Source organism: Lytechinus variegatus, chromosome 13 (assembly GCF_018143015.1).
Source record: "Lytechinus variegatus isolate NC3 chromosome 13, Lvar_3.0, whole genome shotgun sequence".
Taxonomy (NCBI): Eukaryota; Metazoa; Echinodermata; class Echinoidea; order Temnopleuroida; family Toxopneustidae; genus Lytechinus; species Lytechinus variegatus.
This window is the reverse complement of record NC_054752.1, coordinates 25,684,304-25,709,429: the sequence shown is the minus strand read 5'-3', so window position 1 is coordinate 25,709,429 and position 25,126 is coordinate 25,684,304. Positions and strand designations below refer to the sequence as shown.

Below are 25,126 nucleotides of genomic sequence, written 5' to 3'. Positions count from 1 at the left end.
GGTTAATTACCTTTCTCCACCCCCTGAATTAGCTTATTTGACAAAACATTTCCTCAGTTTCTGAGACAAAACATTTCTTCAATTTCTGAGGCAACTAATTCTAAACCTAAGAGCTCATTTCTACATGTATATTTTTTATACATGTATGCCTTGTCATGGTGGCCAATGCATTTATGCAGTGCAGTACCGGTATGTACAGTACAATGTATACTGTATAGCCCCTATGGATAATAAACTTTTTTTTTATTTAAGATATATTTCACAAATATCCGTAAAACCAATATTAGAGGAAAAGAAGCGATATAGCTCTATGAAGCTGCTTGCTATTGTTGACCTCGTACCATCTAATATCCAAGAACCCCAGGACGATAAAATCTACTTTTTGGCTGAAAAAGGCTATAAAAATTGAAAAATTTAGGTATAATTACCTTTTAACTCTACAAATAATGGTTTAAAAGTAGTAATTATAGGAAAAAGAAATTGCCTGCCCCCAAATACATATGAATAGACACCAAAACCAAAGAAAAAGACCACCAAATAAAGAAGTTGTGGCCAAAACTGTGATTTTGGGTGGTTTTGGCGGCCATTTCGGATTTTGGCACGGCACACTTTTTTCTCGGACCCAAGACAAAAAATATTGTCATTTCATGTTGAGATACATTACAAGGAATAAAAAAAAACTGTTCCCATATTGGAATTACAAAAAAAAGTATTTTTGACCCATTTATAGCCCACTCCTAATATCAACTTTTCTTTGGTACCATAAAATCTGTACATTGATGCATGGAGACAAAAGAAAAAAATAAATCAAATTTGATAAAAAATGGACCTAAACCCTTTTTTTTCAAGTGAGCTCTTCATTTGACAGTTAATTTCACATTTGATAATGGGAGATGGAGACAACAGGTCATATCTGTTTCGTATCTAATTCCAACAATATCGCATGTTAATTTTCATTACCGGTACCTTTTTATAAGTTTAGCTGCTGAAGTCAAGTTAATTTTAATGTATATATCAAAAGAAGGAACATAGATAAGTTTCCTTTCGCAAAGTGTGATTAACTTGTGGATTCCCCTCCATTGTTCAGTTTATTTTACTCATCTGTCATTCACAGTTTATTTCAAGTTGGTGCACTGATTCCCCTTAATAATCATCAAACAATTTTTTTAAATCTTTATTGTTGTTCTGAATATGCCCTAGTTTATGATTTGATGAGCCTGGATAGAATTAAGGAAATGCCCCTGCTCAGATCCTGAATGTAAAATGCAGAAATACATCTGTTTTCTGTTTCTGTTTATGGTAACTCCCGTAGAAACTCGACAGGACAGCTTTTGCTGGTAAACGCCAAGCTGGTATATAATCAATTACCTAGGGAACATTTTACATCAGTCATAGTGGTTGACCTCATAGACAACAGATATTATTCTCAGGTCTTTTTTTTATTGAAGACAATGCCAGAGTGGGGATTCAAACTCACAACCTTGTGATTACGAGTCCAGTGCTTCATACTAGACCACAGTCCAATGCTAATACTAGACCACAAAGTCCAATGCTACAAACTTTAAACAGACTAAAATGGAAAAAAAAGCAAGATCAATAACATTTTTGTAGAATTTAGAACATGAAATGAGCTTCCAACTGCTGAACATATAATTGAGAGCTCTATCATCTTGGAATTAATTTGGCCCTATGTCAGAGGGACATTTTTTGGGGGACGCACTGCCCGGGGGGGGCACTCGACCAAAAAAGTGGTAGGGGTGTGCCGCGGGCGAGACAAAAAACGGGGGCCCCGGAGCGGGCTTATTGTAAAAAGGAGGGTCCTCGGAACGGGCTTCGGAACTACAATTTTGTGAAAACGGGGGTCCTTGGAACGGATCGCCAGCAAGTGAGTACTTGCGTATGCACCCCTATGGAACGGGCAAGCGTGCATGATGCAGCTAGCGCGGCCTCCGCCGGGTGCGCTCGCACAGAGACGATGGTCGGACAGCGCTCGGCGGCCGCTTTTCACCAAAATCGCAGCAGATCAATGCGACCGGAACGGCGTAACGAAAAATATGCGAAGCTTTGGAGCGGATTTCTGTCTTATTTTTTTTCTCGATAAGAAGAAAATGGTATGCCTTGGAGCGGCTTTCTTTGTTCTTTTTCTCAATAAGACGAAAATGCTATGCCTTGGAACGGAAATTTGAGTGTAAAAATGGGGGTCCCCTCCGCGGCACATACCCACTATGCATTATATACTGAGTGCCCCCCCCCCCCGGGACGCACTGTATACATATTGTGCACATCTGCGGTAGTGCCAGCTAGTGCTCATTGTAGATCCTGCCAATAGATGGCCCACAAAAAAACTCTAATTTAAAGTTTTTGAGCACTCCGGTGAAAAGAAAAATGATCCCCAAGTTAATAATGAAAAAAAAAAATCATAACTGAATGGAACTGAGGTTTGATAAAGAAACATCTAATTGTGATTTAGTTATTATAGGCTGTATCCACATTTTTATTTATTTTTGCAGTTTTTTTCAGAAAATTGAAATGATTGAACATAATTTGTCTTGTCTGACAAAATGCAGTCTTGATAAGTTCTAACTGTAGTTCGCATTGTGTGAATTTTTGGTGATTTGTGAAAGAGTTGCAATCAAACGCAACTTGATTTTCAACCAATCAAAAGCGCGCATTTTGGAGTTGCGATTGATTTGTTGACTTGCATTTAAACGCAACTCTTTGTGCAACGGACCCCAGGGGGGCGTTTCATGAAAGGACTTGTCGAACGTTTTATCCGACAAGTCCCATTTTATCCGACAGTTACCATAGGAACAGTGCCTCTCAGCCAATCAAAATCATGGAAAGATGTCAGATCTGACAACTTGTCGGATGAAAATATTGATGAAATGCTCCCCAGGTCACATAAATCGTCTACAATGATAAATGCCTACATGTAGTATTGAGCAAACATACAGATTTTTCATTTGACCAAGTACCATGAACTTGATATCATATTGCAAACGCAGATGAGTAGGATATACATGTGCTGTGCAGTCTTATCATTGTGATAGATTGGTTGATATAAACAAAATTGTACTGGTCGATGCTTTTATTATAGATACATTTATGTTTTTCATAGCTGCATTTTCATTGGTACTGTGGCTGCATGGGTAGGAGTAAAATTGGGAAAAATGCTTTTTAATAAGACTGAGGTTGAGCGTAGATGGAGAGATCATTGAGCAGGTTGTAGACCTGGGGGGGGGGGGGCAGGGGGAAAAAAATCATTTTTTGATGGGGGTATGCCTCACGAAACTTTAAAATGGGGGTCTAAGGAACTGACTAAAAGGGTAACGTACAGGGTCTTGGGAACTTAATATCTACATGTATATGGTTATACATGTATGTGAGAATCTTTTAAGTGCGCAATTTTGGCAGGGCTTGGGAACTGAGATATCTCGTAGAGGGGGTCTCGTGAGCGGGGCTTGGCGGCTTCTGAACTTAACTTTTGTCATTCAGGGTATCTAGAGAACTGAAAATTATGTACAGTACATTGTATATACATGTAGGTCTGAGAAAGTGTGGGGGGGGGGTCTTCAAAGGGGCATATCCTTGTACCACCAACATATGTGAGTCCCCACCCCCCCTCCCCGCCGGGTTGTAGACTGGTACTGTACAGACACACGTGTATTTTGGCACAGAATACATGTACATAGGCCTACATGTATATGCTCAGGGAAAGATCTACCCGGTATTTTATATAGAAATGTTAACATTGCCTTTTAATGGGCTAAAGCTCCTGCATGTATTGCTTGGAGTTGATGTATGGGCAGTCAAGGCTACAATTTTGTATGAAATTGGGATTTACCAAGTTTACAGATGAAATATCCTGGAACTCAAATTTGCTGATGGGTTATAAAAATAAGAAGTAATATTTGATCCACAAATAATATTATCTGACAACCCCCCCCCTTCAAAAAGGAGCGTTGAAGAAAGGGTCAATGGGGGGGGGGGGGTCACCTCCCCTCTCATCTGTGTATACAAAGCACTTGTTTCATTATCTCACTTGTCTCTCATTGAACTACATTCTACCCATTCATTTGTGTGCAGCTCAGTATATTTAATCTTTTTGGACTTTTTCATGTTCATTCAGGGAGTTCATTGATCGGATGAGCCCTGGCCAGTTTTACCTGTGAAAAGCTGTGGATGGCATGGAACACAATTATCAGGTTAAATATTGAAAAAAAAAAACAATTCATAGACTCAAGTGCTTATTCCCACCAGCTTAATTGTTTCATTGCTAATCCTCACATTCTACAATTTTAAGGAAGCGGCTCTGAAAGCCACAAAATTGCCTTTGATTATAAAATTGTATTAAATCTTGTATATTATATGCAGCCGCTTTCCAGCATTCTTTGTGTACTACATTGACTATTTGACTGTAAAATATAAAGATTAACAGTGGAAAATTGCTGGATACTGGTCTGCATGAAATACACAGCATGAAATATAAAAACTGTCATAGGCTACTTTATGATACAATTTGTCTATAAAGTCTATCATGAATTTGATGATATTTGTGTAGTTAATCTGCATTTCTCAGAAATCTGTATGCCGTGTAAAACGTGTGCCAGGCCTGCTTGGACTGATATTTTGTTGATGCATGGTCATTTCCATTTCTAAACAAATTGCACCTCATACTTTTTTGAAAAATGTTTTATTGTTGTGTCTTGTGTGTGTGCTGCATGTTATACCTGTTCCATTGACACTATTCATTCTCATATAGTAGGGAAGTCATATTAAGGTGAGCCATTTTTTTGCTTTTTGCATGTTAAAACTGATCCATTGTATGATTAATATTCTTGGAGAAATAGTACCTTGCCTTAAATTACAATTCTAGGGAAACATTTTTTACCTAATAGATTTATTTCAGAGTTTTGAATGCATGGTACACAGCAATGTACATGTACATTTCCTGCTAAACTGGGGTTTCCCCTACATGTAAATACAGCTACATGTGTACATGTTGCTGTACAACTTTTACAAATGTGAACAATTGCACCTGCCCTCCCATATACTGTGCAGAGTTTTCAGGGTCATACACACAATCAAAAAGTGGGAGATGTAGTTTGCTTTGAAATACCCTCTTTCACTTGCATACTTTATGGGAATTTGGGAAGCCAGGGTTTGGAGACCCCCCCCCCCCCGACAAAATAAATAAAAGTAGAAATGCAAACAAATATAGATTTATAGATGAATGAATCTAAAATAAAACTGAGATGCAGTGTATTGCATGATAGTAATAATGATTAGAAAGTCGTTGAAGACAAATTAAATAATAAAGCAACCCAAAAAACAATGGATGAAAACAGATACTGTAAAAATCAACCAACACTACTTGTACATGTATAGAATGATGGTGTTATTATATTTCCCCTTTTTTTCAAAGATGGTGTAATGTACATTGCTACATGTACTTCCTCATTTTCAATTTCATTCAATAGTTTTAGTTTGATTTTTTTTATTTCACAAACCAGACAAATAATTCATTTAAAAAAAGTAGCCCAATCATTATTGTTTTGAAATCGACTAGACCAAACATTAAAACAGTACCTTGCATGAGGAAAAACATAGCGCCAATAGAGCATACTCTTGTAATGCCCAATTATACATGTGTAGTTTTCTAATTACTCCCAATTTCTGTTTCATCTTTAATTCTACTTTCAGAGAAGCCAAGTTCAAAGACCAGCTACAAATGTATGCGTGAGATTTTCTGTGAATCTGAGTGAGATCACAGACATTGTGTACAAAGTATATGGGGATAGGCTGTGATAGTTGCGTGAGACAGAGATTTGAGGGGATGAACAAGAGTCCAAAATGCTTGAGTCTCACGCATAATGCGTGAGAATTGGTAGCTCTGTACTTTATCAATATGGTTAGCAAACAACATGTATACATGGGAAAGACTTCCATATGTCCCCTCCTCTAATTTAAAAAAATACTTCTCCAAAACCCCCTTCTGTTTTCTCTTTTTTCATCTCTTATTTCTTCTTACTTCCGGGTGGGAACTTGGATTCGAACCTCTCGCTGCAGAACGAAGCATCTCCAGTCTGTCGCCTTACTCACTGAGCTAGCAGGAATTGTTGAAAGCAATGGTTTTCATAACGGTTATCAACCGATATTACGACTAGTCTATTCTCCAAGAGTATTGGGTATTTATTTTTCTGACTAAATAAACTGATGCCATTGAGAATTACACACACTTGAATTTTTGATGGAATAAAGCCATGTTTTGGTATGTATCCGATTTTTCCTTCTTAAATCTCTTAGATATGTGTTAGATAATTCATTATAAACCTTCTTCATATTTTTTTTTCAATTTTAGTGGAGGGGACATATGGAAGTCTTGCCTATACATGTACATGTAGTTGTTTAATCCTTCACCAAGGCATTCGTATGTAGATACTGATTCAACTGTGATGTTTTGATATGTGCAATCCTGGGGCTGCTTTTCTCTTCAAATTTTATGAATAGTGTATATGTACGGTACATTACATTCAGACCTTGAACAAAAGTGGCCTCCTCAAACTTGGTTTGCCTGATTAACTTTATTACGTCACTTACTGTTCATAGGCTATTCAGGCACAGTATGTGCACATTTTCTATACACAAGGTACATGGTATTATTCATAGAGTCCGACCAGCACATAATGTCATTTTTCTTCTTCTTTCCCCCTATTAAATCCTCTCGGTAGGAGCTGCCTTTAGAAGAAAGCATGGGCGAACCTTCACAAACAGAACAGGTTCCTAAGAACATCTCAAGCACACAGCCTCATGAAGAAGGTAAAAGACTACATGCGTGTACTGTGCATGCACTGTGACCGATAACTAAAATTACATGTGTGGGGTTGTTAGACTTTTTTTCTTATTTTGTAAAATCTGTGCCATTTCACATTTTGATTATGTTGTTCATTTCTGTTATTTTTTTCATGAATGTTCACACTAACACTGGGTTGAATATTTGATCAAACAATAATAATCAACTTTTATTCAGTGTTGTTCGGTGAAGGGTTCAGGTTTCGTTTGTAAAATCAGTGTCACATTTAACATTTTTAGTAAAAATTTTAAGTAATTTAATTCATTTTATTCAATTATCAATTTTCACACTAATAACTTGAGTTACAAATCTTTTGATCTCTTTAATTTTTACAGTTTGTATGATTATGGTAAACAAAACAGTTTAATTATTTAATTCCTCCATGTACATGTACAGAGCTGCCAACTATTAAGAAAAGTTGTTATGATTTTCAATTTCATGTCATTTATGCCATTATGCTGTTCTTTATATTACCTCTTCAAAGAAATTCATAATAACGATTTGATCGCATACATTCGTAATTCCGAAGCTTCGTAATTCCGAAGGTTCGTTTATTCCGAAGGTTCGTATTTCCGAAGGTTCGTAATTCCGAAGGTTCGTAATTCCGAAGGTTCGTCAATACGAAATAAGGTTCGTAATTCCGAAGGTTCGTTTATCCGAAAACGAAATAAGGTTCGTAATTCCGAAGGTTCGTTAATCCGAAAACAAAATAAGGTTCGTAATTCCGAAGGTTCGTTAATCCGAAAACGAAATAAGGTTCGTAATTCCGAAGGTTCGTTAATCCGAAAACGAAATAAGGTTCGTAATTCCGAAGGTTCGTTAATCCGAAAACGAAATAAGGTTCGTTAATCCGAAAATTAAATAAGGTTCGTATTTCCGAAAATGAAAATAATTCATTTTGATAACAAAAATGATGTTGTCATTACAAGATTAAACGATATTATGCAATGATAGTAATAACGATCGATGATACATGCGTGTGTTGGGGGCCAAAGCATGTATTTCATTAAGAATATAGGCGCCCTGATCAAGCATAGGCTAATTTCGATTTTATCTGAGCAATTGCTGCCTAGGCAAATGGTTTAATTAAAGATGCAAAGGATCAAGTGTGTTGGAAGCGTGCGAGCAACCTCTAGATAATACGATTTGTATTGGAGGGGATGTCATTTTTAATAACAGCTTCTGCTGGTAATAAAAATAATACGAGAAATGATCCTTGTGAGATGTTGAAAGCGCGAATCGCAAGCTAAAACTAGTAGACATTTCATGTAACAAGATGCGAAGTGAGCATTCGGAGCATTTTTTTGTAATCGTGAGAAAGATGTGTATCTTTCTAAAAGAATTAATGCGAGGGCGAGCTGTAATTTGTTTATATACTGACCTGGGGCCCGTTGCATGAAACTTTTTACCTGAGAAACTCAGGTTGTTTTTACAGTTTTTGCCCTGTGCTAAAGTCAATGGCGGAAATCAGACTAACCTTAGTTTTCAGTTTTTACCAGAGTTTTCTCATGTAAAAAGTTTTATGCAACAGGCTTCAGAAAGTAATCTTTTAAGGACTGCATTTAGTGACTCATGAATAGAATATATGTCTCACGAACTAAATAATGAGAGCGCGAACCGCAGGCTTAAAATTTGTGATATTCAAACCTGAAAACTGGACATTTCATACTTCTTTTTTGTAACCAGGAATAGAATGAGTTCCTCAATAAACAATACTTGATGCGAGCGAGAAACGTGAGCCAAATTTTTCTGATTTTCCAACCTCAAAACTGGACATTCTAAGCGTTCTTGTAAAAAAATTAATAATAGCTGGGAGAATAGTTTTCAGAACTGAAGTGGCTTCCCTGGGCAAATAATATCTATATCAATATTATCATTCTGGGCCCACATGAAATTTCCAAAAGTTTGAGCACGTGATTCGCTCGCAACATCTCACAAGGATGCCCTTTTAACAGTAATTGACCAAAAAGGTGAATTTTACATCTTCAGATTTGACTTTTTCCCCCAAACTGCTTGCTCTCTACGCTCGCAGAAATGAAACGTAAATATATAACTTTAGTGATCACTTAAAAAAAAAATTGTGCTCAATTTAGTTACTACAAAACAACCTCTTCACACAGATGATAATCTAATGGTGAAAATATCCGTTGCACCAAATTGCCCCTACTAGCCCCTTTTTTTGCTTTGCCCCCCCCCCAAAAAAAAACATGTTCCGCCGCCATTGGTTAAAACACGCATCGTCTTCATGGCTAACTGCAAAAAGTTCTTAAAATGTCCCCTTAGATCAGGTCAGAGCTTATATATTAAAAAATTCTGTTCGCGCTTCTTGCTAGCAGTTATTATCTAAATTTAGTTACATAGGCACCTCACTTTGAAGATCACAAACACATTGCCCATCATATTAAAAAAATATATAGCTTGCGCTCGCATTATTTAAAAAGGGTTTATCTTGTTATTACATATTTACTTTATTTTATAAGGATAAAGCTAATTATTGACTGTTAGGACTACTCTTTCAAAGAAACAAACAAAAATCAACTTTAAACTGCCGATCAAGGAAAATATGGCTTAAAAAAATTGCCCCCCTCTATTTGACGAAAGTTGGATCCGCCAGGAGGGAGGCAGGGGGCATCAAAAATGAAATAAAAAACAGGGAATTAATATTTTCCAAAATGGGAAAGTTCCTTTTTCAAAAATAAATATGCCGTTTTTCATGTTTTTTTCGAAATAAAACTCTTTTTAAAGTATACAAGTTAAGTTAAGTTTTCAGGCTGGAATATTTAAAATTTTCAGCTTGCGCTTCGCACTCTCATTCGATTGGTGAAATATGCATCCTATAAAGAGGTCACTAAACGGTTTCTTTAACAGGTTCCTTTTCTGGTCAGTATGTTTAAGCTCGCGTTTTGCGCTCGAGTTAATTCTTTAGTTAGATGCACATCTTTTTAATGACAGCAGAAATCTGCTCGGATTTTTAAAAACTAATTTTCATTTTTTATTGAAATAACCTTAAGTTTTAGCTTGTGATTCACGCTCGCAACACCTCGCAATAATGCCATTTTAAGAATAATTGACCACAAAAAACGCTATACAACTTCACCTTTGAATTTGTTTTACCAAGCCGCTCGCTCATTATACTCTCTCCCGAAAAATAAAGCCTAAATATACATTTTGCCATAATAAGAAGTCACTTCAAAAAAGTTTTTCTCTACTTAATCACTATCAAACACACAATGACTTCAAGCAGATGATAATCTTAAGGTGAAAATATCACCAAAGTGCCCATTTTGACGTATGAGTTTCATTTTTTGGCTTTACCCCCAACGAAAATTCGTTCGGCCGCCCTTGCCTTCCCATCCTCATAATAATTGAACGGCAACAGTGTCCCCCGCCCCCCTCCCTCTGCCTCTGCTTTCCCAGTTTTCATTGATTAACGAACCTTATTTTGTTTTCGGATTAACGAACCTTATTTTGTTTTCGGATTAACGAACCTTATTTTGTTTTCGGATTAACGAACCTTATTTCGTTTTCGGATTAACGAACCTTCGGAAAAACGAACCTTATTTCGTTTTCGGATTAACGCACCTTCGGAAAAACGAACCTTATTTCGTTTTCGGATCAACGAACCTTCGGAACAACGAACCTTTTTTCGTTTTCGGATTAACGAACCTTCGGAACAACGAACCTTATTTCGTTTTCGGATCAACGAACCTTCGGAACAACGAACCTTTTTTCGTTTTCGGATTAACGAACCTTCGGAACAACGAACCTTATTTCGTTTTCGGATTAACGAACCTTCGGAACAACGAACCTTATTTCGTTTTCGGATCAACGAACCTTCGGAACAACGAATCGTCAGAATTACGCCACAAATGTTCGGATTAACGAACCTTTTTTCGTTTTCGGATTAACGAACATCGAGGTATAGGCAATTTACGTGTTTCGGAATTACGAACCTTCGGAATAAAGAACCTTCGGAATTACGAAGTGTAACCCGATTTGATTGGTGCATACATGTACATGTATGAAATTATTACTTTTTTGTCAAAATTCTAACTTTTGAGCTTCGGGATTACTACTCTTTACTTTCAAAGGTTGGCAGCTCTGCATGTATACGATACATGAAAAAAAGAAATGCTCTTCATATACATATAAACCACCATGGTTTTTACAAATCATACCACTTCTACCTTGGGTACCGGCTGTCATTATCAAGTTCATTTAGGTACACAACATCTATACATGTACATCCAAGGTCACATATCATCAGGCCTACATACTCTGCTGTGCAAACCCTTCACTCGTGTTTAGGGTCTGAATGTACAGCCTACTCATGCCTTGTGTACTGAAGGCCCTCTCAGTTTTGTATGTGCTAGTCTTTGCGTGGAGACACACTTGGTGATCAACGGTGGCAGCGGCGTCAACATCAAATGTATTACTTAACATCCTATTAGAGTTTCATGTCACATGACCAAGGTCAAAGGTCATTTAGGATCAATGAACTTTGGCCCATTTGGGGGTATCTGTTGATCGGCCCACTATCGCAATGTAACTCCTAGAATGTGAAATGCCCTACAAATGTTATTATTGTAATATTATTATTATACCTTCCATCTTCTTATAAAAGTAGCTTGCTCTAGCTTGTGATCATCTTAAAGATCCATGTGATCTGGAGACAGCACGTATGGATCCGGGGGGTGCACCCAGTAAAATTGAAAGTGTAATGGTGCACCCCATAGAATGTCTTCATCATTGCACGATCTGTCATGCCTGTGAAATGAGCGATGACCTTTTTTGGGTGGGGGGGTGTCAAACTTTTCAGGATACAAAATGTCTTTTTTTTGGATTGATGACCTTTAATAATTCGCACCACTAAAAGTCTGAAGTCCTCTGAATCTGCGCCTGAATAGGTATCGCCTGTGATGCATTTCTCACGCAATATCATGAGATTAATATTTAAATAGGGGACCATTCTAATGTGGGTGTGTATGTTTGGTAATAAACCACACTCATCAAACTCTATCCATTTCATTAATACATGTGACTTTACATTCAGGAGGTGGTGGTGTTTCTTTTTCACAACCGGGTCAAGGTTCATTAGAAACTCAGGGAGAAGGTAAGTTTCTCCACGTTATTTTCTTTTTGAAAATAAAGAATATACATGGGATTTTCTCCAACTCCTATATCAATCGAATTAAAGTTTCTGTTGGAATATAATATAATATGAAGTGGTACAGTGACTATGGATTGCACTATTAATATACATGTATAATGTTTCTTGCCCCTTTATCAAAGTATTGTATACAACAGTGCAGCTATTAAACATTTAACTACTTTTCTATGTTTACTAATATTTGTGATAATAGAGGGTAAAGTGACTGTTACACTGATTTATAATTTTTGTTCTTTATTCTTCGTCATTTTAACAATGGGTTGTTTCATGTTTGTAAAAGTGTCTCACCTGCGAAGCAAAGTGAGACTATAGGCGCCGGTTTTCCGACGGCGGCGGCGGCGTCAACATCAAATCTTAACCTGAGGTTAAGTTTTTGAAATGATGTCATAACTTAGAAAGTATATGGACCTAGTTCATAAAACTTGGCCATAAGGTTAATCAAGTATTACTGAACATCCTATTAGAGTTTCATGTCACATGACCAAGGTCAAAGGTCATTTAGGGTCAATGAACTTAGACCATGTTGGAGGAATCAACATCGAAATCTTAACCTGAGGTTAAGTTTTTGAAATGTCATCATAACTTAGAAAATATATGGACCTAGTTCATGAAACTTGGACATAAGGTTAATCAAGTATCACTGAACATCCTGCATGAGTTTCACGTCACATGACCAAGGTCAAAGGTCATTTAGGGTCAATGAACTTTGGCCGAATTGGGTATATCTGTTGAATTCCCATCATAACTTTGAAAGTTTATGGATCTGATTCATGAAACTTGGACATTGATTGATTGATTGATTGAATGGTTTATTTATTTCAACACTCACTGAAAATCGCAGCCAAAGGCTGAATTACATTCAGTTGACATATGGTTTATATACAGACATTTAAAAAATATACAAATTGGAACAAAATAGCCAAATATCAAAATTGTTCTACAAAATAATTATACATATATGAAATAAATTGAAATACTCAGCATATGAGAAGAAAGCCTCAGAGAAAGAATAAAGTACATAGGAAAACATGTTAGAACGAAAGACGGAATGAAAAAGAGGAAGACAGGGAGACAGGAACAAAGTTAAAAAGTTTGGGTATTTAACAAACATGGAAAAAAAAACCCATCCGTAATAGTAATTATAATGCAACAAATGGAAAACAGAGGAAGAAACAAATTATATTGGAATACGTGTTTTAAGCCAGTGCAACTAATGTAATTCGGAAAATTTCAACGATAACGAAAAATAACATCTTGAAGTATGAAATTATCCAGGTAGGTATGATTTGTCATAAAGAAATTATTTTTTTTTTCAATAAAGGGCTATTTGGATTAAAAAAAGAGGTGCCTGAGTTGTTTAATTAATAAAGCATATAGAGAACAGAGTTCTTGAGTTCTTGAAATATGACTATCAAATGTACGTTACAATAGACAAAATCGGGAACATCCAGTGGACATAGAGGAAACATTAAGTTGGGTGTGGAAAATGATTAAAGATTATTCAATAGTTTAACAAGATATGGGATTGCACTGTCTCTTAATCTGTTTGTCCTGAATTTGGGTAGTGTGTATGGTCTAGAATGCCTTGTTGATCGAATATTCGAGTCTCTGGTTGGCAAGAGATGGCAGAAATGGGATGTTGGCTTCACCAGGTCCTTCGCGAATGAGAGAGACAATGCCTTACGTCGATCAGCAAGCGAAGGCAGTTTGAGAACAAAAAGTGCCTGCTCGTAAGATATATAGCTTTCACCTAATACAACTCGCAGGGCTCGCTTTTGTATCGACTCCAGTTTTCTTGCTTCCTCCTTGGTAATCCCGGCATTCCAAACGGGGGCCGCGTACTCTGTGACTGGTCTGACATAGCAGGTGTATATGGTGAGAAGATCAGAGGGTGGGAGGGCAAACTTCTTCAGGAGACGTAGCATGTAGAGTTTGCGGTTGGCACTTTTGAGAATTTCAGATATGTGTGTACTCCATTTTAGGTTACTTTGAATGCGCACACCCAAGAGCTTGACACATTCAGCCTGATGGAGTAATTCATCAGGTTAGAGTAATCAAGTATCACTGAACATCCTGTGCTCATTTCAGGTCACATGACCAAGGTCAAAGGTCAATGAACTTTGGCCGAATTGGGTGTATCTGTTGAATTACCATCATAACTTTGAATGTTTATGGATCTGATTCATGAAACTTGTACATAAGAGTAATCAAGTATCACTGAACATCCTGTGCGAGTTTCAGGTCACATGATCAAGGTCAAAGGTCATGTAAGGTCAATGAACTTTGGCCATGTTGGGGTTTTTTGTTGAATAACCATCATATCTCTGTAAGTTTATTGGTCTAGTTCATAAAAAGTGGTCTAGTTCATTAAACTTGGACATAAGAGTAACCATGTATCACTGAACATCTTGTGCGAGTTAGAGTAGTATTCAAAGTCAGCACTGCTGCTATATTGAACCGCGTGATGCAGGTGAGACGGCCAGAGGCATTCCACTTGTTGTTCTTTATTCTTCATTATTTTTACAACAGGGTCGTTTCATAAGTTTGTAAAGTGATGAAAGACTTCACAATGACTAAAACATGTCTTTGATTTCGTACTATAAACTACATGTATGTGTAAAATGCCATTTTTTTTGCAAAGTACCATAGGATTGGATGTCCTTTTTATTTTTCTGAGAAATTACATGGATATATTTGCTTGTGATAATTCTAGTCTACAATTTACAAATATCATAATCTCAAGCTGATAGTGAATGGAAATACTCTGTTATTATAAAATCCTGCATGTCTTTTCAAAAAGCTACTAGTATGATGATAAAGTCCTTAAGGGATGTTTCATCAAGAGCTTTAGGGCCTTTTCCCACATGAATATTATTATTATAACGATGATTACAATTTGTCTTTAGAATCATCAAACCTTTCACACGGAAACTTTGTACTGTAATCTGAGTGAAACTAACTGGAATTCACCTCCGGAGTAATATTTGAATTTGTGATTTTGATTAGCATTTGTGATTATTGTTTGGTTTCACACGTGCTATTTTTACTGGCATCATTCAAATTACAATTTTTACCGTGTGAAAGGGCGTATAGTGTGACATGTACGTACACATGATACAGGTACATGGTACATAACGCATTGTACATGGTGTGATTTGGAGGTGGTACAAATCAATTTTCAAATGAACATGATACATGCACTTCTCAAGAACTATAAATGGACTATTAGATATGGCAATGAAATTTGATTTTGAACCTCTTGTTGAGAACCTTTATAATAGGCTGCATTGTGGTACATACAAATAATAAATGTTCATGAGTGCAATGGACAGAATACTTCATGAGGTGAAATATGAAATGATCCAGTCAACGAGGCGTAGACAAGCTGAATGGATCACTCATGTAATCTTTCACTGAATAGAAGAATTCTGTTCATTGCACGAATGAAAAGAACATTCATTATTTGATTTATATGCCAGCTAAAAGTAGATCCTTATCATTTAAATAGGAATTTAAATTTGTATGCAAGAGTGCATTCAAGGTCATTGCGAACGCAGTCTGTTGATTGTCACATACTAACATACAAACCCACGCACTATGTTTATGTGCACTGCCGGTGATCTTGGCGCATGCGTGCAATGGACAAAATCTTATTGATAAAAAATTGCATGATGAATGGATCCAAAAATTGCATGAATTGGATTATGACGTAATTGTAAAAGTGGGCTGAATGATCGACATCAAACGACCAATCAAATGGCATGGATTTATCTACTAGGTGTCACATAAATACTATACATGTATAATGAAAGCTTTATGTACTGTACATAAAAATATGCATTGGTCCATCCAGTGGCGGACCGTGACCCCGAGGAGACAAAGCATTGGGGGGGCACGGCATTGTTCACAAACAATGCAGTGCCCCCCCAATGCTTTGTCTCCCCCGGGTCACGGTGCGCTACTGGGTCCATCTATTTATTTTCCACCTCTGTTCATGTGTTATCCTTTTAGATCCAGTGCTATCCAATGGACGTCAGACACAATATGCATCTACAACGGAGAATGGGGGAACGTACTTTGATGAAAGGATTCCAATCCCAGACCAAGAAAATGTAAGTGGGCCATTGTTGATGACGTGTGACCCAAATTACCAAAAATCTTAAATTTAATTAGTTATAAATCTAAAAATGTTAGAGATTTATAATTAATTATGATGATTTTGAAAGTTTGATTTTATTTTGAAATGCACAGGAATTTCAAAATGAAATTGAGCTTTCAAAATCAGGCTTCTGTGTGAAGTCATACGCGTGACCCACATGTTTTGACCTCTGACTGTAAACCTGCATTTTGGAGACTGCAAAAAATATTTCCAAATGATAGCTGACTATGAACATGTTAATGTTATACATGTACAACCTTTGAAATGATATAATATCTCTAATTTTTTTTAGATTTCTAATTAAAGTCAAGCTTTGTCATAATATAATAGTTCATACACATGACCCAAAATGGCCCAAGTATTTCAATCCTTTGCTTCTCTGATGGTTAAGCCCACCTATGCAAAACTATTTTTGATTAAATATTGAAAAATGGAACAAGCATAAATCAAAACATTAATAATGAAATTTAGATATAAAAAATTATGCCTTATTTTTATTATGTTCGAAAGTTATTGACAAAGAAAAGAAAAAGAAAAGTGAGGCTCATAAAATTGTAATAATACCCCAGTATTCAAATGATATGTACGTACATGTACATATGTTCATAGTGTATTTTGGGGTTGTCCTACCACCTCAACCCCCCCCCCCCCCCGTCCCCCCTGAAAATGCACTGTTTGTGATATGATTATAAATTTTTAAAAACTTTTAACATGTCTTGGGTGGATATACTGTATGATCCTCATGCACGAGTTGTTAATTAATATTACCATATGAGACTTCCTGTATTGGTGATTTATCGTCATGTTGCTTTCCTGTGTATGATGTTCTAACAAATTTGAAGAAAATTTAGGAAAAGATGATGTAAACTTCCGCTTCCTTTTCTGTTTCCGTACCTTTAAAAGTTGACCCATGAACGTCTCTCACTCAACATAACTACAATGTGAGAACCCATCAGCATGGATTTTGATGATTTTTTTTCAGCTTTCATGCCATTTTTGTCTCACCTGCGAAGCAGAGTGAGACTATAGGCGCCGCTTTTCCGACGGCGGCGGCGTCAACATCAAATCTTAACCTGAGGTTAAGTTTTTGAAATGACGTCATAACTTAGAAAGTATATGGACCTAGTTAATAAAACTTGGCCATAAGGTTAATCAAGTATTACTGAACATCCTATTAGAGTTTCATGTCACATGACCAGGGTCAAAGGTCATTTAGGGTCAATGAACTTAGACCATGTTGGAGGGATCAACATTGAAATCTTAACCTGAGGTTAAGTTTTTGAAATGTCATCATAACTTAGAAAATATATGGACCTAGTTCATGAAACTTGGACATAAGATTAATCAAGTATCACTGAACACCCTGCACGAGTTTCACGTCACATGACCAAGGTCAAAGGTCATTTAGGGTCAATGAACTTTGGCCGAATTGCGGATATCTGTTGAATTCCCATCATAACTTTGAAAGTTTATGGATCTGATTCATGAAACTTGGACATAATAGTAATCAAGCATCACTGAACATTTTGTGCAAGTTTCAGGTCTCATGATTAAGGTCAAAGGTCATTTAGGGTCAATGAACTTTGGCCGAATTGGGGATATCTGTTGAATTACCATCATAACTTTGAAAGTTTATTGATCTAGTTCATTAAACTTGGATATTATAGTAATCAAGTATCTCTGAATATCCTGTGCGCGTTTCAGGTCACATGACCAAGGTCAAAGGTCAATGAACTTTGGCCGAACTGGGTGTATCTGTTGAATTACCATCATAACTTTGAAAGTTTATGGATCTGATTCATGAAACTTGTACATAAGAGTAATCAAGTATCACTGAACATCCTGTGCGAGTTTCAGGTCACATGATCAAGGTCACAGGTCATGTAAGGTCAATGAACTTTGGCCATGTTGGGGTTTTTTTGTTGAATAACCATCATATCTCTGTAAGTTTATTGGTCTAGTTCATAAAAAGTGGACATAAGAGTAACCATGTATCACTGAACATCTTGTGCGAGTTAGAGTAGTATTCAAAGTCAGCACTGCTGCTATATTGAACCGCGTGGTGCAGGTGAGACGGCCAGAGGCATTCCACTTGTTAGACCAAAGTTGTGATACCCTGGAATGAAGTTCTGAATTTATGCAATAAAAAGTGCATATCAGAACAAAAATTCCTCAAAAACAATGTGGATAATTTCTTGCTGAAGGAAAACACACTATGGCTGGGGTTCGAACCAACGTCCCTCTCATTGAAAGACGAGATTCGTAACCACTAGACCACGACGCCACCACTGGTAGATTAGCATGTCAGAAGAAATTTGCATACTTCATATTTTTTCTGTATCATGGTCGTTCCGCTTGAGTTTGCACATGAAGGAAATACCTGCAGGCTTGAATGATTGATGAACTTTGAACACATGTTTTTCTGATTTTTTTTTCTGTAGTATGCATTCAGTTTCCGTAAGTTATGGGCTTTCACCGGGCCTGGTTTTCTGATGAGTATCGCTTACCTGGATCCTGGTAACATAGAGTCTGATCTACAGTCTGGATTTGTCGCAAAGTTCAACGTAAGTTCCTCTTTGGTTTATCAATTATGATATTGAAGGGGAAGTTCACCCTGAAGATAGTTTGTTGAAAAAGTAGCAGAAAAAATAGTGAGTATTGTTGAAGGTTTCAGGAAAATCTATTAAAGATTAATAAAAATTATTAGAATTTGAAGTTTTGAATTTGTGACGTCGTACATGAGCAGATGCCCCTTTTGTTATGTCATGTAAATTGCATAAATCAATTTATTTTAAATGTCTAATGCTGATGCCCGCTTTTGTCACAGTGCGCCAAATTGACGCCTGTTGACATGGTTACCCAAGCTATTTTATTCATGAGTCCACCGTTTCGAATTAATGAATCCACTCTTCAAACAGTGGATTCATGAAAAAAATAGCGTATCTAACCATGGAAACAGGTGTCAATTTGGCGCTCTGTAACAAAAGCACGCATCAGCACTGGAATTTCTTATACACGCGCCCGATACGTGCCAAATTAAACGTAATTTATACAGGAAATCTGCACAAGCCATGGATTCAACCAGGGTTTCTTTAAAACCAACTTTGTGAATTCGGGCCACTACGATTTCAGGGGCCATACCGTTTTTGCACAATAGTTGACCCTTTGAAAACTATTGTGTCTGATCCAGCTGGATCGGCACCTGTTTATATCAGCCACATAGAATTCAGGATTCAATTCTATAGATAGGTAAAAATCTTAAAACTTGATAAAATCAAAATTGATAATTTATCATACCATCAACATTGACAAATACTGAATTGAGGTTATAAGTCATGGTGTGGTCAATTAAATTTTGGTTTTTCATTAAAAATGGGAATATTATATTAAGTAATTTCTGAAGTCTTTGAAATGAAAATATTAAAGTAAGAAAATTGAGGATAAAATAAAATATGAATATGCTACATATTTTCATGTTTCACATGCAAATTAAACCAAACTTGAACCATAAAGTGTATTTCGTATAAATAGTAAGTGAATGAAGTTGTACAGTTATCTCACAAAATTACTTTTATTCTCACTTGATACCCAATTCATCTCCTGATCAGTTGCTATGGATACTAATGTTTGCCACCCTCCTGGGTCTGCTGCTCCAGCGACTGGCGGCCAGACTGGGCGTGGTCACCGGTATGCACCTGGCGGAGGTATGTTACCGGGAGTATCCCAAGTACCCTCGGATCTTTCTCTGGATCATGGTGGAAATCGCAATCATTGGTTCGGACATGCAAGAGGTGATCGGAACGGCCATCGCGTTCTATCTGCTCTCTAATGGAAAGTGAGTTTGATTCGTAGGTTTTTTTTATATGGGGAGGGGTTACTGTGGAAATTAAAATCATTGGTTCGGACGTGCAAGAGGTAATCGGAATGGCTATTGCGTTTTATCTGCTCTCGAAAAGGAAAGTGAGTATGATTGTGTTTTATTTTATACTGAGGGAGGGGGAAGGGAGAAGAAGGGAGGGGGTAGAGATAAGGGGTCATGGTAGAGATTGCTATCAAAGGTCCTGACATGCAGGAGGTGATTGGAACAGCTATTGCATCCTATCTGCTCTCTAATGGAAATTAAGTGTGAATTCGTAGGGTTTGAGATAGAGAGAAAGAGAGAGAGAGAGAGGGGGGGGGGATCAGAGGAGAGGGAGCGTGGAGGTCGATTGCAATCAGTTGGGACATAAAGGAGGTGATCAGAATGACTATCACATTCTAACTGCTCTCTAATGAAATTGAGTCGGAATGCATGAATTGATGATATACTGAGCGAGAGAAAGAGAGAGAGGGTGGAGGTCAAGGAGTCATAGTGTAGATTGCAATCATTGGTTTGGACTTGCAGGAGGTGATCAGAATGACTATTACATTCTAACTGCTCTCTAATGAAATTGAGTCGGAATGCATCAATTGATGATATACTGAGCGAGAGAAAGAGAGGGAGGGTGGAGGTCAAGGAGTCATAGTGTAGATTGCAATCAGTAGTTCGGACATACAGGAGGTGATCAGAATGACTATCACATTCTAACTGCTCTCTAATGAAATTGAGTCGGAATGCATCAATTGATGATATACTGAGCGAGAGAAAGAGAGAGAGGGAGGGTGGAGGTCAAGGAGTCATAGTGTAGATTGCAATCAGTAGTTCGGACATACAGGAGGTGATCAGAATGACTATCACATTCTAACTGCTCTCTAATGAAATTGAGTCGGAATGCATCAATTGATGATATACTGAGCGAGAGAAAGAGAGAGAGGGAGGGTGGAGGTCAAGGAGTCATAGTGTAGATTGCAATCATTGGTTTGGACTTGCAGGAGGTGATCAGAATGACTATTACATTCTAACTGCTCTCTAATGAAATTGAGTCGGAATGCATCAATTGATGATATACTGAGCGAGAGAAAGAGAGAGAGGGAGGGTGGAGGTCAAGGAGTCATAGTGTAGATTGCAATCAGTAGTTCGGACATACAGGAGGTGATCAGAATGACTATCACATTCTAACTGCTCTCTAATGAAATTGAGTCGGAATGCATCAATTGATGATATACTGAGCGAGAGAAAGAGAGAGAGGGAGGGTGGAGGTCAAGGAGTCATAGTGTAGATTGCAATCAGTAGTTCGGACATACAGGAGGTGATCAGAATGACTATTACATTCTAACTGCTCTCTAATGAAATTGAGTAGGAATGCATCAATTGATGATATACTGAGGTAACTGAGCGAGAGAAAGAGAGGGGGGGCATACCCTGAAAGAATGTTGATATTGCTACATCCATGTACTTTGGCTGACAATCATGTTCATGTTCTCTCTTTTTTTTGCAGAATCCCTCTTTATGCAGGTGTCCTGATAACTATCACAGACACATTTGTCTTCTTGTTTCTAGACAAATATGGTAAGTCACGGTCATTGGCCCGTATTCTGATGGTTTGAACTCTGTTGGAGTGAAACTTGATTTTGATTGTCATGCCAGTTTTTAGCCAATGCAGAGCTACCAAGTCTCACGCATTATGCGTGAGACTCAAGCATTTTTTACTCTTGTTCATTCCCTCAAATCTCTGTCTCACGCAACTGTCACAGCCTATCCCCATATACATTGTACACAATGTCTGTGATCTCACTCAGATTCACAGAAAATCTCACTCAAAGCTGGTCTTTGAACTTGGCATCTCTGCCAATGCATCGACTCAAGTGTAATATTGAATTAGACAAGCAGAATAGTCATGCAGTTAGTTTGGTTAATGATTATGCCAGATAAGTGAAAAATGGGGGGGGGGCAGTAACAGACCATACTGCAGTAATAAAATCAAAGTTTAAATGAAATGACAAAGAACAATTACAATTACAATTATTTCAACTTAAAATGAATTCTGCTGCATAGACTTTAATAAAATTAGAAGCAAAGATTTAAGGTATACATATACAGATTGAGGTATACATCGAGCATACGTCGAAAGAAAGAGAATGACTCGATGAGACTTAGTTTTACAATTGGATCATTGTGGCAGGTATCATAGCTTTGCAATGTCAGCCATTGTTATACTGACTGTAGGCTCAAACATGATACTTGATAGATGGTGCTGTCCGTATTGAGGCCCAGTGCTAGCTAGGGAGACATGTGTTGATTTTTCCCCCAGAAATAAAAAGAGAAATGTTTGCGCTGCGCCCTGATTAGGCTACTGGAAAATTATCCTGTTTAAGTTCTTTGGGTGAGATATTTTCATAAAATATAATGTGGTTGTAGGTAGACTATATTGGAAAATTTTATGTGTAATCAAAGTGAGTTTGCGTAGGATTGAGCTTACATTGAAATCTCATTTCCCAAGGTACTACTAGATTGAATTGGGAAGAAAAAAAATCTCGAGAGCGTGCGTGTGGATAATAGAGAGATCCGGATAGGGGGAGGCAGGATAAGAGAGGTCGGACTGTAATCAAGTCAACAGCAAAGACTTAACTGATAAATTCAGCAGCACAGATGTGAATATTAATTTCAGAGGCGAAATTTTTCATAAGGAATTCAGCAGCAAGATTTATATGATAAATCAGCGGCAAAGATCATAGTAAATTTAGTGGCAAATATTCCAATATTGATTTGAACAGCACAAATATGAATGATAGATTCATCGGCGAACTGGGATTAATAGGTGGCAAAGAATTAGTTCTCTGGTGTATTAAAGATTTTCTAGCAATGATACATGTCCACTGGTTACACCATTGGGTTCATTGCAGAATACCTGTAGGTGTATTCAAACTCCCAATCAACTTTTTTTTTCTATCCTCCAATTGTCAACTCATGAATTTTTGTCTCATAACTTCCTGAATATTTCTTGCAACCCACATTTTTTCAGCAGTGCTTTTAGGAGAGACAAAGTCGCCTGAATCCGAGAAAGGATGGAAATGGTTAACTTTTTTATCCTGCGGTTGTTCTGCAGATAGCGTAGACCCATGTAACTTTGATTATTCGACTTTTAATTGGAGAAATCTGTCTTTTGGGTTTTGGATTTGATTTTGGGAAATGGCCATCATTGCTCTTGATCTTTATAGGATGTACATTTCAATTCTATTTTAGCTCAAACAGGCAAGTTTTAGAATAGTATGTACTGGGTATTTTGTAACTTTGGTTTTTCCACGTTAGCATAAACTGTTGTAGATTCAATTTATTGGGAAATATCTTTAATTTCCTTTGCTCCCCTTTGTTTGAAGTCCCTTGCTTATTGAAAAAAAATTACATTTGGATTATTAAATTCATAATTTAGGTACATGTAAAATACAGAAGTCTTATCTATTCTAACATTAGCAGTACTTCCTGACATACTGAAACTTGTCCAAGCTTTTTTATAAATATATATTTTTCTTCATTTTTTAAAATTATTTTTCTTGATAGACATTGCTGTAGATACCTATTAATTCTATCTTGGTTTTAACTAGATCTCATTTCATTTGATAGTCACACATTTTAAACACCTATATTTTTCATTTAGTTTCAGACAGATAAATTATGAATTTGGGTTTAGTCGTATTTTCAATTTCTTTATTTTAATCACTATTTGAATGAAGCTCGCATGGAACATTTGCAGACCATTTATAACTATTTCCCATAATTCTGTTTCAAAATCTTGACTACAATAGTCCTTAAGGTTCTACTTACGTCCTTTTTATAGGAATAGACAACAATTAAATGTCAATACAAGCCTTGGCAGTGATGTCATCAAAACACCCATATTTTGTAAATGCATGCTAATAACAAACAGCTGAAATACATTGTAGCTAAAAAGGGAAAATATTATATGAATTTTAGATCAGACGTCACCAGTTAATTCACTTGCTCAAAATACTTCTGAGTAAATTTTATGGTGCACTTCATGCTGTTTTTTAAATATTATTTTCAATTCCTGAATCCGTGTGCGGTTTCTGTGCATTAAATTTTGTATTCGTCGCAAGCATATTTAACATGCACAATCGCCTTTTCCAAATTGATCTTCAACGCAACAATAATACATGAAGATCACTGACGATTGAAGGATTTTTTTTTGTTTTACTTATTTGTATTGAACAAGATATTCTCACTCTGTCCTGTGTCTGTGTCTAGGTCTACGTAAACTAGAAGCCTTCTTTGCATTCTTGATAACAGTAATGGCATTTACCTTTGGCTATGAGGTAAGAATATCACATACATTAGTGTTCAAAAGTTAAAGAACCCCACATCAAAATGCACTCCTCCATGCTGAGTGTCGAATGTAGACAACAACGCTACAAATTTTGGCCATCTTAGAGAAGCAAACTTTATTGAATGTCATATTTTCATCACCTGACTTCATATGGCAGAACAAGAACACTTTGAATATGTTGATTATCTGATGGGGTCATTAACTTTTGAGCACCACTGTACTTGTAGACCTGGGGGGTGTTTCACAAAGATTTAAGTACAAATGTATGACTTAAGGATCGCACTTAAATGCTGATGCGTACATGATATAAAACGCGCAATCTTATCGATCAATGCACGTCCCCTTTGCATGATCTGACCAATGTGGCCATGCCATTTATAACGCACCCAACTTTTTTAATTTAAGCGCGACTCTAAGTCTTGCTCAAATCTTTGTGAAACACCCCTGGCCCCACCTGTTCAGTTTATGTAGTTTATTCAACTTGAATTAATCTTCCATGTGCCTAGTAGTGCTGCACAATGTATATTTTAGATTTTTTTTTTCATTGGCATTTATTTCATTGATGTTGAGATGGGTTATCCCTAGCAAATCACCAATACTTCCTACTAATCTCATTTTTTAGTTGTTTTGTTTTGATAATAAATTATATCCCTGAAAGCAACTCTAACGCGAAGAGATGGTTGTTCAGGGGCACATTGCAGAAAGAGTTGCAATCAATCACAACTCTAAAAATATTGCGCAAC

The 25,126-nt window shown here is 36.9% G+C and overlaps 1 protein-coding gene across 6 annotated transcripts in view; it reads left to right on the top strand.

The window, feature by feature from the left end:
• Window positions 1–25,126, top strand: part of LOC121426244 (natural resistance-associated macrophage protein 2-like) — a 44,422-nt gene that overhangs the window by 4,988 nt on the left and 14,308 nt on the right. For 3 of the 6 annotated variants that reach the window (XM_041622464.1, XM_041622465.1, XM_041622469.1), the window contains exons 2-9: window positions 4,130–4,205; window positions 6,732–6,819; window positions 11,907–11,966; window positions 16,035–16,135; window positions 18,624–18,746; window positions 19,791–20,017; window positions 21,540–21,610; window positions 24,305–24,372. In XM_041622464.1, coding sequence (XP_041478398.1) covers window positions 4,188–4,205; window positions 6,732–6,819; window positions 11,907–11,966; window positions 16,035–16,135; window positions 18,624–18,746; window positions 19,791–20,017; window positions 21,540–21,610; window positions 24,305–24,372 — 756 coding nt within the window. In that variant the 5' untranslated portion in view covers window positions 4,130–4,187. The remainder of the gene's footprint in view (window positions 1–4,129; window positions 4,206–6,731; window positions 6,820–11,906; window positions 11,967–16,034; window positions 16,136–18,623; window positions 18,747–19,790; window positions 20,018–21,539; window positions 21,611–24,304; window positions 24,373–25,126) is intronic. The other 3 variants (XM_041622467.1, XM_041622466.1, XM_041622468.1) reach the window with 2 other exon arrangements.